General features: G+C 40.5%; 1 protein-coding gene across 1 annotated transcript in view; it reads right to left on the bottom strand.

The window, feature by feature from the left end:
• LOC308557558 (ceruloplasmin-like) overlaps positions 1–13,761 on the bottom strand; it is a gene marked incomplete at its 5' end in the record, with an annotated part of 34,843 nt that extends 21,082 nt beyond the window's left edge. Inside the window, 11 exons of the mRNA XM_081138115.1 lie at positions 2,027–2,239; positions 2,825–2,975; positions 4,541–4,752; positions 5,026–5,166; positions 5,550–5,680; positions 7,144–7,309; positions 9,468–9,710; positions 10,325–10,495; positions 11,015–11,227; positions 12,525–12,769; positions 13,607–13,761. Of these exons, the coding sequence (XP_080994241.1) occupies positions 2,027–2,239; positions 2,825–2,975; positions 4,541–4,752; positions 5,026–5,166; positions 5,550–5,680; positions 7,144–7,309; positions 9,468–9,710; positions 10,325–10,495; positions 11,015–11,227; positions 12,525–12,769; positions 13,607–13,761 (2,041 nt within the window). The remainder of the gene's footprint in view (positions 1–2,026; positions 2,240–2,824; positions 2,976–4,540; positions 4,753–5,025; positions 5,167–5,549; positions 5,681–7,143; positions 7,310–9,467; positions 9,711–10,324; positions 10,496–11,014; positions 11,228–12,524; positions 12,770–13,606) is intronic.
• Between the last annotated feature and the right edge of the window lie 3,517 nt (positions 13,762–17,278).

The raw sequence follows: 17,278 nt of genomic DNA, 5'->3' as shown, positions 1-17,278 counted from the left end.
TTTATGTATGTTGGAAGGGAATAAATGCTATACATTAAAGAAAATAGTATAACAGTGTATGGAAGATTGAGGATTCTGGGGGTGGGGGCGGAGGGGGCTCGAAGGAACAATGGACAATGTTTTATACTATGATCAGGGTAGGCCTTGATGGGAGGGTGGCATCTGGGCAAAGACTCATGAAAAGCAAATGGTGGATCTCGGGGAAACAGGTAGCAAACTCCCCCAAGCCGAGGGCCTACTTGGTGTGGTTGAGGACCATCTAAAAGCCTGTGTGCCTGGAGTGGAGGGAGCTAGGGTGAGAGTACCAGGAGACAAGATTGGTGGGGAATGGAAGGCTGGGTCCCGTGGGCCCTTGAGTGCCACTGAAAAGTCTGTAGCCTTTATTTAGTGACACGGGGAGCCACTGTGGAATTCTGAATTGATGAGTGACATACGGGCATGCTGGCAGCTGTGCTGAGACTAGACTGGGCAAGGTGGAAGGAAGGATACCTGTTAGGAGGCTATTAAAATCATCCATGAGAGATGATGGTGCCTTAGATCAGAGAGGCAGCAGTGGAGGGAGTGAAAGGAAGTTGAAGGGATTCAGCCAAATACATTAAAAACCCCAAAGAACAACCATGGTCCAAACAAATCACCACACCAAAGAAGTCCATCCTGGTTCAGACCCGCGAATTCCACCTGAATTCCAGTTGTCTGTTATATTGGTAAGTTTTATGCCCATCGCATTCTGACCCTGCTTAATATTACCTTCATAGCAGTACGTCTCTTTCGGCTCTTTACATATTTCTAGTATCATTATTAATTTTTATGGAGGGTCATATTCAAGAAGACTGTCAAGGCAGAAACACCGTCAGATTCAGAGGGTTTGAGAAAGAGAATTTGTTTAGAATGAAATGATTCTCATATAGCACAGTGCTTGACATGTAGTTGGTATCTCCACATGTTTCCTAGGGCTGATACTGTTTAAGAAAGAAAATAAAGGGCAGGCAAATTTTTTTTTTTTTTTTTTTTTAGTTCAGGGGAAAGGAGAGTAAGAGCGGGGCTGGCCTGGCAATAGCTTCCTTGCCACCGAGTGAGTATCTGCAGTAGAGAGGAGAACGTGTTGGAGAAAGATTCCCTCCCCTCCCAATTGCTCTTAATCACAGATTTTGTTTGTTTGAAAAGTAAAATGAAAAGTTTTGGAATGTAGAAAATGTAGTCAAATTAATCTGTGGTATCACCAAGAGTTAAGATACCAACTCACGGTATTTACAGAGTAACTAGTTTATTGCAAAGACAGTATTTGATTGGTGCCAGTAGCTTTTGACCAAGAGAGATGAATTTTGTGTGTGTGTGTGAAGTTGGATTTGCAGGATAAAAGACACTAACATTTTCTTTAAAGTCCAAGATATTCCAGGCGCTTTACTACATCTTTATTACTTGTATCTCATGGGATCTGATCGTTGCCTATTCCTTTTTGTAAATTGTAAATTATTACAATACTTATTTCACAAATGAGGGTGTTAGGTTTAGAGTGGAAATTTGGCGCCTCTGATCCTCACAACAGTTCTCTGATATAAGATGTATTTTAAAAAAATATTTGCCGGCAACAATCAACCTCATTGAAGTCAAAACCTCGGCCTTGAGAGCAAAGCTAGGAAGGAGAGATATAAGGAGAGGGAGGAAGAGAGAAGAGGGTGAGGTAGAAGCAGAAGGAAGGCCTGGGAAACAAATGGACAGGAGAGAAAGAAATGCAGCAGATAGTGGGAAGGAAACAAGGCCAAATTCTTCAAAACACCTTCATTGCTTTTGGGGAGTGTGCGTTGATTTAAAGCCTGGAGCCCAGAAAGAAAAAACTGGGAGAGGCTGAGAAGATTGTTTGGGTGCAGGAAGATGACATACTAGTGCTCCTATAAATTAAATGGAAAAGGGCAACAATTTTCCAAGCACTATTTGTACAAATTCCTCTTTTTCAGTACAAACAGAATGACACTGTTTTCCACACTTTAAACATGTTTCTGGCTGAAGGAGAAGATTCACTACTTACCTGTGGAATCGGGTGTCATTAAAAGTGTCTTGGAAGTGTGAGGGACCAGGGCAACAGTGTCCCCCCTTTCTCCTGTGGAAGTGAAGGTATTTCCTGAAAAATATATTCCATGTAAGTCTTTCTGTGATCCCACGCTAAGAACATGCCACGCAACGTTGTCTCCTAAGCACATATCCAGTCCTGGCAGATTTCCATACATGTATCCATTTATGGCTGCAAGACATTTGAGACAAAGTCAAGAGTATTGAATTTACTGACATCTTTTGAAACTCAACAGAGCTAATCATAAAGCAGTTCATTCATGTAAGAATCTCAAGATGATCCAAGTTAATGCTTTCCTTTTAGATTTTAGAAAACTGAGGCCAGAAGAGCAGTTACTTTCCAGTGTCATTAAGCTAATGAATGGAACTGTTAAGCCCAGAATCCAAGTCTCTAGACAAATGCTTTTTCTACTACATCTTAGACTCTTCAAAAACCACCAACCAACCAACTCAGCAAACACCCCACCCACCCAGCCGCTCCACTAATTTGTCAATAGAGAAATACGTGACTTTTCTGTCTTACATATAATAATAGCTAAACAATATATTGTAAATATTTGGTAAATTGAATTTAACAGTATCACCCTGGAGGAGATATCTTTATTGGGAAATTATATTTAAAGGTAACATGAAACATATTAGCCAAACATTGGGGGGTGACATGTACATTTCTTTTAAACAATCTGCAACTCTTTAGGCATAATGAAATTAAACAGCTGCTTAATACATCTATCATGTAAATTAAATGTTTTCTTACAGTACATCATGTTCGATTCCAGGAAATCCCTATCTTCTGTATCCACCTTCTCAGGGTCTGTAGTAAATGTTCTAATATTTTCATCCAGTAGAAGACTTTCATTTTCATCAAATACTGTGGCAAGTAGGTAAAACTCTTTGTCTATTCCCTTCTGTGAATGAAAATAGAAAAAAGAATGTAGAGACCGTCCTCATTCAAAGTCTAGTCAAATGGCTGAGCTGCATACAAGGTTTCCTATGCAAGGAGATTTCTATACTCCCCGACATTGTCATCAACTGACTTCCCCACTTATAGACATTTTATATAAAGGCATGAATCCCAGTGAACAGATTTATCACAGAACTAAGGAGCTGGGAGACATCTCTACAGCTGTTTTCATATAAAGCTCTTACTCTAAGGATCTCTACGTCTGAAACTTCATAAAATGAAACCTTATAATCAGATAGTCACAGATAGTGGCTTTTCATAGGCTGCTTTGTAGAAAGTAAGTTCAATAAAATGGTTTTAATTCTAGAAAGTCTGCATTTTTAGGGTTTATGAAGAAATGAAATATGTATAACTATTTCTATTTGGAATAAAATATAAAAATTAGATGTATGTAAGAATTATGAGACTTCTATATGACTTTATATAAATTAATATAAATATATAGTAACATTTTAAAATAAAATATACATTCAATCATACATATAATTATGTTAGGGAACTTATAAGGACTTATTACACGTAAACTATAAATGCAGAAAAGAACTTGGATATTAGTTCCCCTGCGAGTGAGGAATGAGGGAAAGTTACTCGTCAAGCATTTCCTGAGCACCTACTACATGCCACAGAGGGACTGTGGTTGTTACAATAAGTAAATAAAACGCCTGTAAGGTTTCAAGGAACTTATGATCTAGTGGGAGAGAAAGGTCAGTAAAAAGAAATGCATGGATAAGTGCTTTAATAAAAACATAGACAGGGAACTATAGTAATCTGCAGGAACTTCAACTAACTTTAGTTAGGAAATACTGTCTGGAGGGCAGGAAGGAAGCCTCAGTATGAGTTTTGAAAATGTCTCCCCTTTCAGCAGGCAGAACAGTGAGGAGAGCCCGCTCCCCACAGAGAGAAGAGAGGCACAGTCAGAGCTGTGAATTAGCCTTCGGTCCGCGGCCCGACCAGGGCCTGTGCAGTGAGGGGACGAGGCGCTGGGCCTGGGGAGGGAGGCGCGGGCTGGAGGGGCGGGGGGGCCTGAGGTGCGGGCGACTCAGTCAAGAAGTTGAGGGGTGAAGTTGTGGGGTGAGTTTTAGTGCGGGAGCGCTGTAACTAGATTTGAAAGGAAGGGGCATGGAGTTATACTGGAGCAGGATGAGAGTGAGACAGGAGTCGGGAGGTTGAAGGAACTCAGAGAGAGGTAACGGTGCCTAAAATAAGACGCAGACTTGGCGACTGATGTCGCATAATAGAGGGAAGGAAGACGGCTCAGAGGACAGAGGGACAGGTGGCAGCCATCCAGGGGGAGATGAAGAGTTAAAATAGTTGGAATTAGACGTGTTCGTGGACCATGCCAGGGTGGGTGTTCACTGGGCAGAGCAAGATAGAGGCTGGACTTGAAAGAACAGGCTTGGGAGACATGAGTGCAGAGTGGGAGCTGCCGGTTGCCCCCTTGCCTCTGCTCTGCGGTCCTGTGTCAGGAGACTGTCGCCCGGCTGCCTGGCCCTCGGCCCCGTGACTCACCTGCTTGCCATGCCTGCCGAGACTTCCCTTTCTGCACACCAGCAGAGGCCCTACGAGGCCGCTGTAGGTGTCTTTTTTCTCATGGACTGCGGAGTAGTACAACCAGGTCAGGCAGCTGGGATCCGTGGAGGTAGGGCCCACATCTCTTGGAACTTGCCATGTATAGACAAATGTCGTGCCAGGGTCTACATGTGAGGAGGCTGAAGGGCTACCTAGTAAGGAACAACCATTTGTAAAATAGAATCCTTGACCCAAAGTACTCTGGCCTGGACTGTAAGGCCCCTGAGAGCGAGAGCTGTGTCCTGCTCACCTCGCAGAGCCTTGGGAGACGGTGGAAAGGGGCCAAAAGAATCCCTTTGCCGGAACAGGCACACGGACTGTTCAGATGTGAACGGGGGCTGGACAACGGCTTTAGGAGGAAAGTCCCCTCCTTGTTGACACTATATTTCAGCTGGCTTGCTGGCCCTCCCTCAGGCTCTGCTTACCTCCTCCGGGTGTTCGGTAGTAGGAGCCTTCGTTGCTTTTGCTGTAGCGCAGTCCATGAGGCTGCATGCTCAGCGGCAGGGTCCCGTTGTTATAGAAAGTGACCTTGAGGGTGTCTCCCACCTCTGCCTTAATGACAGGGCCTAGAAACCAGCGGTTAGTAGTTAGGGTTGTCATAAATGTAATTGTCAGGTTGTGTCACTTGGGTAACTGTCAGGTTGTGTTACCTGCGTAAGGGTCTGAGAATGGATTAAAGGGATGATGTCAGTCAACCAGGAACTGCCAAAGGTCCAGGTGATTCGGGGTCATAAAAAAGTCACTTGGGATCAATATAGTAATCTTACTGGATTTGTAGGGAAAAAGAATGTAGTTTAAAGTTGGGCGAATTGGAATATATTGTTTTCGTAAAGTTTAAGATGAGAGCCAAAGTCAATAGAACCGTGAGTGGGTGGATACTCTTTTGACCGCACAGAATTTGTGTAAATGGTACATACTTAGAGGCTTGCAAGCTGTGAATAGGACTTACCGAGGACTCCAAGGTGCTCTTCTCTCGCTTTCTGTGTTTGGAAGGAAGCATCCGTGTATTCACGGTAAACTAGTTTTTGGTAAGTTCCTCCAATTCTGGTTGGGCCTTGTTCAAAATATCTCTGAGAGTCACTGTGCAGAGAAGGTAGACACACAAAGAACTTCTAAGTTTATAGCGATCATGCGAAAAGAAAGCAAGAATCTACATACATCTGTTTAAACTGCTTGTAATATATTTTAAAAAGTAATCTATGCTCACTGTAGAAAATTTGGGAAAGAAAGAAAAATATAGAGGGAAAATTAAAATCACCATCATCCTACCATCTCTCTAGAGCCGTTGCCAATATTTCCCATGGGTATCTTTTCAGTCTTTTCTCTGTGTGTGGTATACAAGTACCTCTGTTTACCTAGCAGTTTACCTACAAATTTTCCTTTTTGGAATAAAAATTAAAAAGACATGTGTCTGATTCTTTTCAGGCAGGTAGTAACAAACATTGCTTTTAAAACAAGTATGTGCAGAGATGAGAGGATATTAAAGATGAGAGAGACATTCTCATATTTTTATTCTCCCATAATAAAATAAAACGGAGTCTGCGGAGAAAAAGCGATCCCCAGCAATGAGCTGGCGACTCGCAGTGTTAAGCATCACAGCATTTCAGGGCCGGGAGAACCAAGCAAGTCGAACGGCGTCATACGTGCTTTAGTCAATACAAGACGACAGTTGGACCTAACTCTGAATCTACTTTTGCTCTCGGCCCTGACATGCTTCTCACAATTAATACAAAATTTCCATTAAACAGATTGAATGATTCATCGATGAGCTTAAAATGTAAGAAGAGAAAATGTTCATTGGATAGAACACTTCTAGTTTTCTCAAATTTTTGGTGCGTGAATTAGAGAAAAATAAATACTATGGAAAACATTATTTTTTGGTCACTTTAGAACTTGATATTTTATGACACAGAACTTTAATTCAATAGACCAGAAGGATTAAAACTCTTGTAATCTTCAAATTAGTAAATATATTTAGCAATTGGACTATCAGAAAAACTTTTTATGCACTTTTAAATGCTGATGCTGCAGTAATGTATCTCAGTCTTAGTTTTTGCTCATTAACATAGCAATTGGTAATAGAGTCTTAGATGTTATTGAGTAAAAAATATTTATATAATACAATTTAAGGATGCCACATGAAATTATTTAATTGCCTTCAGATCTTAGCAGGAAAGTATAAATTACACATGAGTAATTTTTTTGAATTTTTGTAAAATTGCTATTGATAACATTATCCACTATGCTGTTAAATATCTCATAATTATAAAACAAATCCATTTTAACATTCAGTGCTAGGAAACCTATGAGCAGTGTGCTCTCTTTTACACTGGCCGCCAAGGCATTTAGAGAAAAATTTTGTGTGGCAATGATCCTTAGGTTCAATTTTTTCCAATTATTGATAAAAATGTTTTTCTGCCTTTATTTTTTAATCAGAATCTTTTTATTATAAGATGCCTAAATCCTTTTTAGGAATAGCTGGGCTCTGAAAAGTTTCATTTATCTTTATTGAACCATAAATGCTTCAATCAGCGAATCATTACCTTCCAGGTTCTGTTAAAGGTTTTTTACTGAAGTAATTTGTACCAGATGGAGCATAGTTCCACAGTATTTTTTCAGCCGCAATATAGTAATGTTTAACATGGGTCTCAGTAGCATCTGTGTTAGGTTTTTGACAATTCCTTACTTTGAAAAAGGCCTTCATACTCTCTGAAAAACAAACGCAAGAATGTTATTAAATCATTTTTTGTAGTCCATATATATTTTTATTTTAGCCAACAATATTGCAACTTCCCCTTTCTCTAAGAAATTTTAGGTATTTTATTTATGGAATTTGTGCAAAAACCTAAAATGTATGAAACAAGTACAAAAGCCAGAATGCAAAGATGGGTGTGAGAGGAATATATGTAACTAGAGAAGAGTCAGCATTGTACCATCTCACAGACGAAGACGGCAAATGCCTTACTACTGAAAGGAATTTGAGGGTCCATTTGGCCAAAAACGCCTTCCTTCGTGGGTATAAAATTGCTACCACTAGTCACTAATGAGTTAGTTGGTTTATTAGATTAACTGTTGGAAACCAGGTGGAAAATCACGGCAGGTGCATTTTCACGAGGGTTTCACCTGTGTTTTTATTTCAGCCCCCCCCCCCCCGCTGGTGGAAGTGTAAATTATAAATTAGTACAGGCTTTTTGAAGGCAATCTGGCAACATTTGTTAAAATTAAAAACCTTTCCATTATATAATTTCACTTCTTGGTAGTTATCCAAGAGCAATATTGCACATGCACAAAAAGATACAAATAAAGAGGTATTAACCACAACATTGTTAATAAACAAAAAAAGTGGAAGCAACTAAATGTCTATCAGTAACCAAATTGTTAGATAAATTAGTATGCATCCCCAATATGGAAAACTATATAACACTGCTAAAGAATAAGTTAGATGGGAAATGTCATGGAAAACATTTCAAGACATTGATGAGTGAGGAAAGCAAGGAGCAGATTATTATATGCAGTGTGATCTAATGACGTAAAATAACCACAAAACATAGCTATGTATTTTTATTTCTACATGTTCATATATATTGTGTGAAAATGCATAGTAAACAGGCTTGCAAGCGTTCACACCCAATCGTTTACAGAGATTACTGTCTGGGGAGGGACCTGGGACGGTGGTGAAAATGATATTCCTTCCTAACACGGTTGGACTCAGCCCTTGAGTTACAATAGCTGTGTGTGGTTCTCCTTTGCCCTGTGGCCCTGGGAGGGACACGGCACTCAGGAAATCCTAATAAACGCTTGTGCTTAGTTGCTTAAATACTTAATTGAAGCATGAGGCTAACCAAAGTATGGAACTTAGAAAAAAAAGAAAGGTTTTGATCAAAGAAGTAAACACCATTTTTGTACAAAGAAGGAAAAATTAAATTCTTCAGTTCTGATAACAATCATATTTTCTGATTGCAAAGTAAAACAAAACATGCAATTATAAGTAGAGTTTGGCCGTGTAGAATAGGAAAGTCATGCTGTTATTCAAGGAACAGTGTGATTGAAGAGGGAAATAAACTAAGATAAGGATGTTTGCTCAGTAATAGATTACAATTACAGTTAACCCTTGAATAACTCAGGTGTGAATTGAGTGGGTCAATTCATATGTGGATTTTTTTCATTTCATAAACAGATGACGTAAACTTATGATATTGATAAATAGAATACAGGACTGTAAGTTATTTTCTCCTATGGTTTCCTTAATAATATTTTCTTTTCTCTAGCTTACTTTATTGCAAGAATACAGTAAACAATACATATACCAAATATTGGCTAATTGACTTCTATGTTATCAGTAAAGCTTCCCACAGTGGGCTCTCAGTAGTTGAGTTTTGGGAGAGTCAAAAGTTACAGGTAGATTTCTGACTGCAAGGGGGTCAGTGTCCCTAATCCCAGCTTGTTCAAGGATCAACTGTGTTTGTTCCTTCATAATTCCCGGCTCTGCCTCTTATAAGGTTTTGGGCAAGTGTTTTAATCTCTTGGAATTTGTTTTCTCAATTTAAAAAAACATACCTGTAATAATACCCGTTCTGTCCAACACTCAGGTTTTTTGTAAGGCTCACAGGGTAATGAACATAAAGGTTTTTTGTTTTCTTTTTTTGTAAAAACAAAACCCTCTAACCACAAAAAGCATTTATTATCATAGAGTTAAAAGGGTCGGAGACCTGGGTTCTAGACCTGATCTCGTCACTGACTTTCTAAATGGCAATCCTATTGCCTCCCTAGATATCAGTTTCTCTGCTTGGAAGATGAGGCATTTGTAATGGGCTATAACCTTGGAAGTCTTCTGGCCCTGTATTATATGAAAGTAATAAATCCCTACCATATATCGGACAGCCCAGTATCCACTCTCCAGGGCCCTTGGCCACCATGAAGGCATCTTCCAATGAGGCAGGGAAGACGGTAATGGTGTCCTTCCTGTGGTGCCGGGAGATCAGAGTCTGTCCATGGAGGTAGATGGGGTGTATATCGAAAAGGTCACCCATGCCAACAAAATGCCACCTGACCCTGTCCTCTGCACACATGGTGAGATTGGGCAGATTTCCGTACATGTATCCATTAATTGCTGAAAACAAATGTAAATTAACTTATGAAGCCTGATAGATAAGGGCCACATGGTATAAATTCTATGCATTTCCTCATTACATACACCCAGCAGTGTCAACATTGCCCTTACGCATGATCTATGACAAGAGTTGATTTGTGTTTCACAAAAAAGAAGGCCATAAATATTGTATATGATTGGAAGTGGTCGCAGCGCAAAGATTTAGAGGCAAGAAGAGGAAAAGCAGCTGAAAGTGAGGAAGCGGTGAAAGGGGAAAGAATAGAATGAAGCTTAGTCCGTGAAAGAAAGAGAGCAAGGAGAAAGGCGGCTGAGTTAACAGGACCATCTTCTCTGAAAAATTCTATGCACAAACACATTTTCCTAAAACATGACATCAACTTTTGATCAATATCAGATTTTTGAAAACAAATGCATCTGCCTAACTTTACTTGCTAGGAAACTTTGAAAAGCAGCAGGGTTTATTAGATGCCTTGCATATCAACTAGCACACCCCGAGTGAAAAACTGAAACATAAATTTAAGCAAGCAAACTTAACAAAGGAAAAAAGCCCCTGAATAGAATCACAGAAGTTAGACTTATAGGATATTATAATCGAGAAGGTTTTTAAATCTTACAGAACATCTTATTGCTTTGCTGGAAGCTCTGATCACTAGCATTAACTTGGCCAGATTCAGTATATGTCTGAATATTGTCATCGATATACCAGCTGTTGTTTTCGTCAACTTGAGCGAACATCAGAACATAAAACTTATCGATATTTTTTTCAATGTCTCCATCCAGTGTGCCTGAAACAAACAAACACCAGCAAAAACCAGCAAAACTTCCTCTTTGCAACCATTACTATTACTATAAAATAAGTTGATGATTCTAACGGATTCAACTTAAAATATAAAGGTAAAATCTTGCACCCTCTGCAGACAGAGCCCTAAGGAACCAAGCGTGCAGGAGCCGGCAGGCGGCCTCTCACCCTCAGTGCCTCCCGCCGGCCGAGCCCACGCTTCTCTGCGGGAGAAAGGGGCCCGCAGCACTTTGGGGAGAGGAAGGCTGCAGTGAGGTTGGCCGGGTTTGACTCCCATCTACTGATCACCCCGCATTACTGGACGTGAACTGAGGTGTTGGACTCAAGATCGCCACCCAGCACCCAGAGTCCCAGATGGCAACTTTATTTTTTTTTTACTAGAGAATCAAGATCAAGGCAGGAAAACAGAGCTCATTTGGTAGCAAAATTCCAGTAGGAGAGTGAGGGAGACCCCACATATTCTGTTTGACTCAATTGCTGCAATGAAATTTTTAAAATCTGTTACCTTTTTTACAGGTCAGAATTGGTCCGACAAGTCCTGAAGCCACATCTCTGAGAGTGTCTATATGGGAGTGGTATATCCTGGTTATGCAGTTGCTGTCATTGAGAGCAGGCCCCTGCTTTTCCTGTACAAACCACTTGTAAGTATACCGGCTCCCTGGCTCCAGACGGTCGTCTTCCTTTTGCCAACCCGTAGTATTATCAGGATAGAGAGCACCTAGGAAACATGATCTGCACTGTGGTCACAGTAACCATTGGACACACTATTCTGAATGTGACTCATGCTTTCATGTCATAGCATAAGACATGAATGTATGCTAATTTGTATTTTCAGAGTAAAGCGTGCATTTCTCTCCTCCTCTCTCCTGACTCCTTTAGTTGGCTCCTTTAGTTGGCTTCCATCTGAATGCCCAGCTTGACACTTTCTAGAACAAAATGTAATGATGCAGGCAGTGTATTAACAGGCTACCATCAATTTTATTGATGGATTCCACAAATATTTAATGTGTACCTACTATGTCCCTAGATATAGGATACAGAGATCTGGGCTCCTGAGTCTCTCACCATATTTTTTTCACTTCAAATGGGACTTGGGACCCATGACATCAAGAGACATCCATGTGACCTCCAAGTAGCCCACTCGTGTCTGAAAGTGGCCTGCAGAGCTTACATTACCCTGAGCTATTCAGTTCTGAATTTGGGGCCTTGCTCTCTTTTCTTTCTTCTCCTAAAATTTCACTTCAGATGCCCACCTCTTGAGGCCAGAATACTGATAACTATGCATAAAATTTCTTCATTCAATAGAATACTTTGAAGCATGGCCGACCTCTCATTCTTGGGACTCTCACACTCCATGTTGCACACAAACCCCGAATTGTTGGTTTTTCCTTCTCCTTTCCCCCAGCATCATCAGGCACTGTGAGTGTAGATGTGTAGAAGGGAAGATACTGTCAAGAAAGTAGTGCTTCCTCTTGACACTGATGTTTTCCAAGAGGCTAATCTCATCCACTAGGAAATGAAATGTGATGGGGCAGAACAGTATTTCTGCCAACTGACATTTAGCTCATGAGTGTCTCCTACAAAAAAATTTCCTTTTGGTGAGTGAAGAGTGTTTCCTTTCCCAGGAATTGTACGAGGGTAGTTATTCATTCAAGATTTAAATGAGACTTGACTTTGGGTAGTGAACACAAAATGCAATATACAGATGACATATTATAGAATCATACAATTGAAACATATATAATTTTATTAACCACTGTCACCCCAATAAATTCAATAAAAAATTGAAAACACACATGGCAACGAGTTAAAAAAAAGATTTAAGTGAGAACTTTAAAAAGAACTGTCTTGAATATAAACATTAAAGACATCGGAAGTAAGAAGATGCAAACATCCCAAACTCCTCCTAGTTCAAAATGACACCCAGTTAATGATGACTTGTTTTTCCTGAAGCACTGGGCTCATCCTCTCTATAAGCAAAAGCTCAGGAATGTCAGGAAAGAGAATCCACTTACCTTCATTATCTTTAGTGTAGGTGAGTCCATGAGGATGGAAACTGAACACCCTTGAAGCAAAATTTTTTACATGTACATAAATATAGTCTCCAGTCTCTGCTGTAATTATCGGACCTAAAAATCCCAACCAAGATGGTTTTTTAACGACCTTTTGAAATGTGCCATCAGTATACTGAAAATATAAAGCCTTTTTATAAACAGATCCTATTCTATCTGGGCCACTTTGTAGATACATTTGGGACTCTCTGTAAAAAAAGAAACAAACAGGAAAAGAGAAAATGTTAACAAATTTTGACTAGAAAGAAAACATCTTGAATCAAGTGCAACCAGAAGTAAGAAGCTTTGCAGCCTAATTTGGGTGGAGACAACAGACACCAGAGGAAGTGTGAAGGGGGTCTAAGCAGGCGTTCAGCCAGGGACAATGCTGCGGCCTGGTGACGGGATCAAGCGCTAAGGCAGCAAGCAGTACACGCGGTGGCTTGGTTTAAAGGCCTTACCAAACTCTGTACTGAACTACAGAAGGGCTTCGAACACCACTTTGAGCTCACTTGAGCTCTCAAGCATTAGATCAATTCCTATGACTTAGGATCATTTACTCATTTAAATACGTCTGTAGGTTTGTTAGTAGAACTGGGGGCATTCTGGCCAACAAACAGTCAATTAGGCTTCCGCTCGTTACCTCTAGATGCCCCCCTTCCCATTATCTGAAGAGAGAAGTCAAGAAGATAGCTGCAATGCTACAATCTCTGGCACACACATAACATCAGAGAGAAAAGTGTGTTTTACGTCTTGAGCACTATTTGAACAGAACAGGTGATAAGCACAGAATTAGACAGGATCCTGAAGGAATGTGGCAAGAGGGCAAGAGTGGCGATGATCCCAGGAAGGAGCGATGTCTGATCCATATTTATCCGTCTCCCACGCCATTCTTATACTAAAAGCACAAAGGAAGTGGTTCTAATAGCAAATGTGCCCTTAAAGGGTCAATCCTGGGAAATTCTTAATCAGCATTTTACCAGTGAGTAACAGTTACCAACCATTGCTTCTGACAGTAGCTTTTTCAATGCAAAGGTCTTACTTACTGATCTTCTGAAATGGGCTTCCCAGTCAGCATATTTTTACCAGTAGGAGCATAGTTCCAAGTAGTTTCCTTAATTGCTATATAGTAGTGCTTATTTTTTGCCCAACCCGGAGAACTAATAAAAACCAGAAAGGCGAGTGGCAAAAGGGCCTTCATTTTTGAATCCTGAGCCTGGAGAGATTACCTGAAAGATGCTTGCTTCCTTTTATAATCCAGGCTTTCTTCCTTATTGGTATTTATTTACATAAATTAAGGTTACACAAGAGCTTATCATGTGCTTCAGCTACGTGTCTGTCCATTCCATTCCAAATGCATTCAGTTTTCATTAGTCAGACCAGGTGAAATGCTGCACAACCCACAGAGAATTCTGGTTTTTTGGTCAGTTTAGAGCATTTTTAATTGCTGGTTAGATTGGCTATCCAGATCATCCACCCTTCCCTGACAGTTGTTATCTATTTCTAAATTAGAGAAATTGTCTCCAGTCTAGTCTCCAGCCTCCTTTTTCTTACTGTTCTAGTCCATCTTTTTACCTACCATTCTCAGATTCTTCTTTAATTGTTAAAACTTAGTCCTCAAGTGATGATTTAAATTCTTTGTCATTTATGACTTTCTTTAAGTCATTCTCAAATTTCTTGACGTCTAAAACTGTTCATAATCTAGCCCCCAATCTGATATTCCAGGCGCTGGCATCAGACAGCTCTGGGCTTGACTCTCAACTCTGCCTCTTACCAGCTGTGACCTATGTGTGACTGTGGAACTCAAATTCTCAACTTATAAAATGATAATATTACCCACTGAGGGAACTGTGAAAATTAAATGAGACAGCACATGTTTAGAGGAGCTTGGAGGCACATAAGGAGCCTGATACACAGCCAGCATTTCACAAGTGTTATTTAGCTCCCTTTCGCCCACTGTTAGAGTGGGCTTTGCAATATGACAGTCTGCAAGTTTTGACCTGTGTAGAATTTAGCAACTGTTGCTTATAAAAAAAAAACCTCATAGCCTCATTATTTGTGAGTTTTTCACATTTGTGAATCCTTTGGTGAGTTTAAAGAAGCTGGGCAAACAGCCTGCTACTTTGGCAGGTTTTAATGTCACCAGCAGATGTTGGAAGGAATTCAGAGTACTTAGGCCTGGAGGGATGGAGGTGTGTGGAGAAACTGCCCAGTGGAGAACCAAGAGGAAGAGATTCATACCCCTGCACCCTTGGGAAATAGTTGAAAGGTTGGACAGAAGACCCAGGTCAGGCACACTGGATCTCATGAGAGATGGATGAGAGATGGGTGAGAGATGGGTTCTCTGGCCTCAAGGAGGAGACCCAACTCGGTTGGAATTGTTCGGAAGTTACAGTCTCACAGGTCTCGCTCTGAGTGTAGAAGAGCCATCCCTGCCACTGTGGCCTAGATCAGCTGTTGTAGAAGGATCCAGCCATCAGGCAGGGGGTCAGGATTCCTTAGACAGGCTTTAAATGTCCCTTTATCCAGAAAGTCTATGATTTCCTTCCTCATCTTCCCAGGAACATTAATTTTACTTTGGAATGTGAAAACCAGAAGATTCATTCAGCTTGCATTTTTTCCCCTTAGTAAGTAGCCCAGTAAGTACAAAGAAATCTAGTATATTCAGATCAAACTGGTCTACCTCCAGTTCCCACTCTACCATTTACTACCTGCGTGATTTGGGATGAGTTGCATATTTAAAAATAACTATGATTAATACGTTAAGGGCTCTAATGAAAAAAAGTAGACAGCATGCAAGGACATATAAGCAATGTCAGTACAGAGATAAAAATTCTAAGAGACAATCAATTGTAAAAGAAACGAAGAATGTTTTTGATGCTTCATTAGACTGGACACAGCCAAGAAGATAATCCGTGAGCTTGAAGACCCATCAATGGAAACTTCCAAAACTGATATTCAGAGAAAAAAAGAAGAATGAAAACAAAACACACAGCAGAGAACATCTGAGAATGGTGAGAAGCTTTTGAAAGATGTAACATACAGAAGATCAGAATAGATCAGAAGGAGTAGAAAGTAAAATAAATATTTGAAGTAATAATGGCCTAGAGCTTTCCAAAATGAATGACGCCAAACGACAGATCCAAGAAGCCCAGAGGACAAATGTCAGAATAATAAAAAACAACAACAAAAAAACCCTATACCTAAGCACATCATATTCAAACTGTAAAAAACCAAAGACAAAGAGGAAATCTTGAAAGAAGCCAGAAGGTGGGCAATACCTTACCCATAGAGAAATAGGGGTAAGAATTATAAAACTGAACTGATCTTGCTCATCCCCCAAAAGCCATTTCAATCACTGTCTTCAGCTAATAGCTAATCACTTCTCAGCTAATAGCAATTCCAGTCTTCTAACAGCCCAGGCAACAAAATTTTGGATTTATCCTGAGTTCGTCTCTTTCTAATATTTCACATCCAGTCTGTCACCTGTTCAAAATATATCTAAAGCCCAGCCACATCTCACACCTCTACTGACATTTCTTTGGTTCCAGCCACCACCATGCTCCTCTAGAGTACTGTAAAAGCTTCCTAAGGCTTCCTAAAATATTACAGATGTCCCCCTGCTTCTGCCCTTGCTTCCCTTCTTAACACAACAGCCTGAGGGAGCCTTTTAAAATATAAATTTTTCATTCCTCCACTCAAAGCCTTGCAATGGCTCTCTTTCTGATAGAGTGAAATCCATAACCTTTTCTATGGCTTTCAGAGCTCCTTAATGATCTCATCACCTCCTTTCTCTCATCTCTACTCATCTCTCCTCTGCTCACTCAGCTCCAGCCAGGCTTGCTTCCTGCAGTTCTTTGAACATACCAACCACGCGTGCACCATAAAGCCCTCGGACTCCCTCTGCCCGAGTGCTCTTCCCTTAGCTATCCTGATGGTTCCTTCCTTAGCCTTCTGCAAGTCTGAGATGTTACCCTCTAATGAGGTCTACTCTGAACACCTGATTTCATAGTGCCATCTGCTCCACCAATCTTCTCCCCAACATTTGGGATTCTCCCTATTTTTTCTTTTGTCCACAGCACTTACCATGTTCTAACTTACTATAGTTTATTCTCTGTTTTCCTTACTAAAATGTAAGCTCTATTAGGGCAGACATTGTTGTTGGCTTTGTTCGTTGATGTATCCCCAGCACCTAGAATAGTTTTTGGTACAAAGTATGGGCTTACTGATTATTTGCTGAATGAATACATTCTAAGATACCCTGTAACTGGCAGTGTGGCCTGGGAAAACAACAGCAGCTTCCATAATGATAATCACAACCATTTTGGGGGTACTTTCTATCTGTTAAGTGCCTCAAGAGTAAGACGACCTCAGCAGCAGGAAGGTAGAACTCCTGCCTAGGGCCACACAGCTGGTTAGAGACAGAGCCAGGATTGGACACCCAGGCTTTCTGGCTTCAGAACCCATATTCTTTTTTTCTTTTTTTAATTTATTTATCTTTATTGTTGAAAATATTTACCCCCATTGATCCTCTCCACCCCACATCCATCCCACCCCTAGGCTTTCTCCAGACCACTGTCTGTGTCCATGGGTTATACCTATAAACATATAAGTTCCCTGATTAATCTCTCCCCAGCCACTCCTCCCTCCCCACCTTCCCTCTGAGATCCCTTCAGTCTGTTCCATGCTTCTATGTCTCTGGATCCATTTTGTTCATC

This window comes from Miniopterus schreibersii (assembly GCF_964146895.1).
Source record: "Miniopterus schreibersii genome assembly, chromosome: 5".
In the NCBI taxonomy this organism is placed as follows: domain Eukaryota; kingdom Metazoa; phylum Chordata; class Mammalia; order Chiroptera; family Miniopteridae; genus Miniopterus; species Miniopterus schreibersii.
Note: the sequence above shows the minus strand (reverse complement) of the source record. Positions and strands in the feature narration are given on the sequence as shown.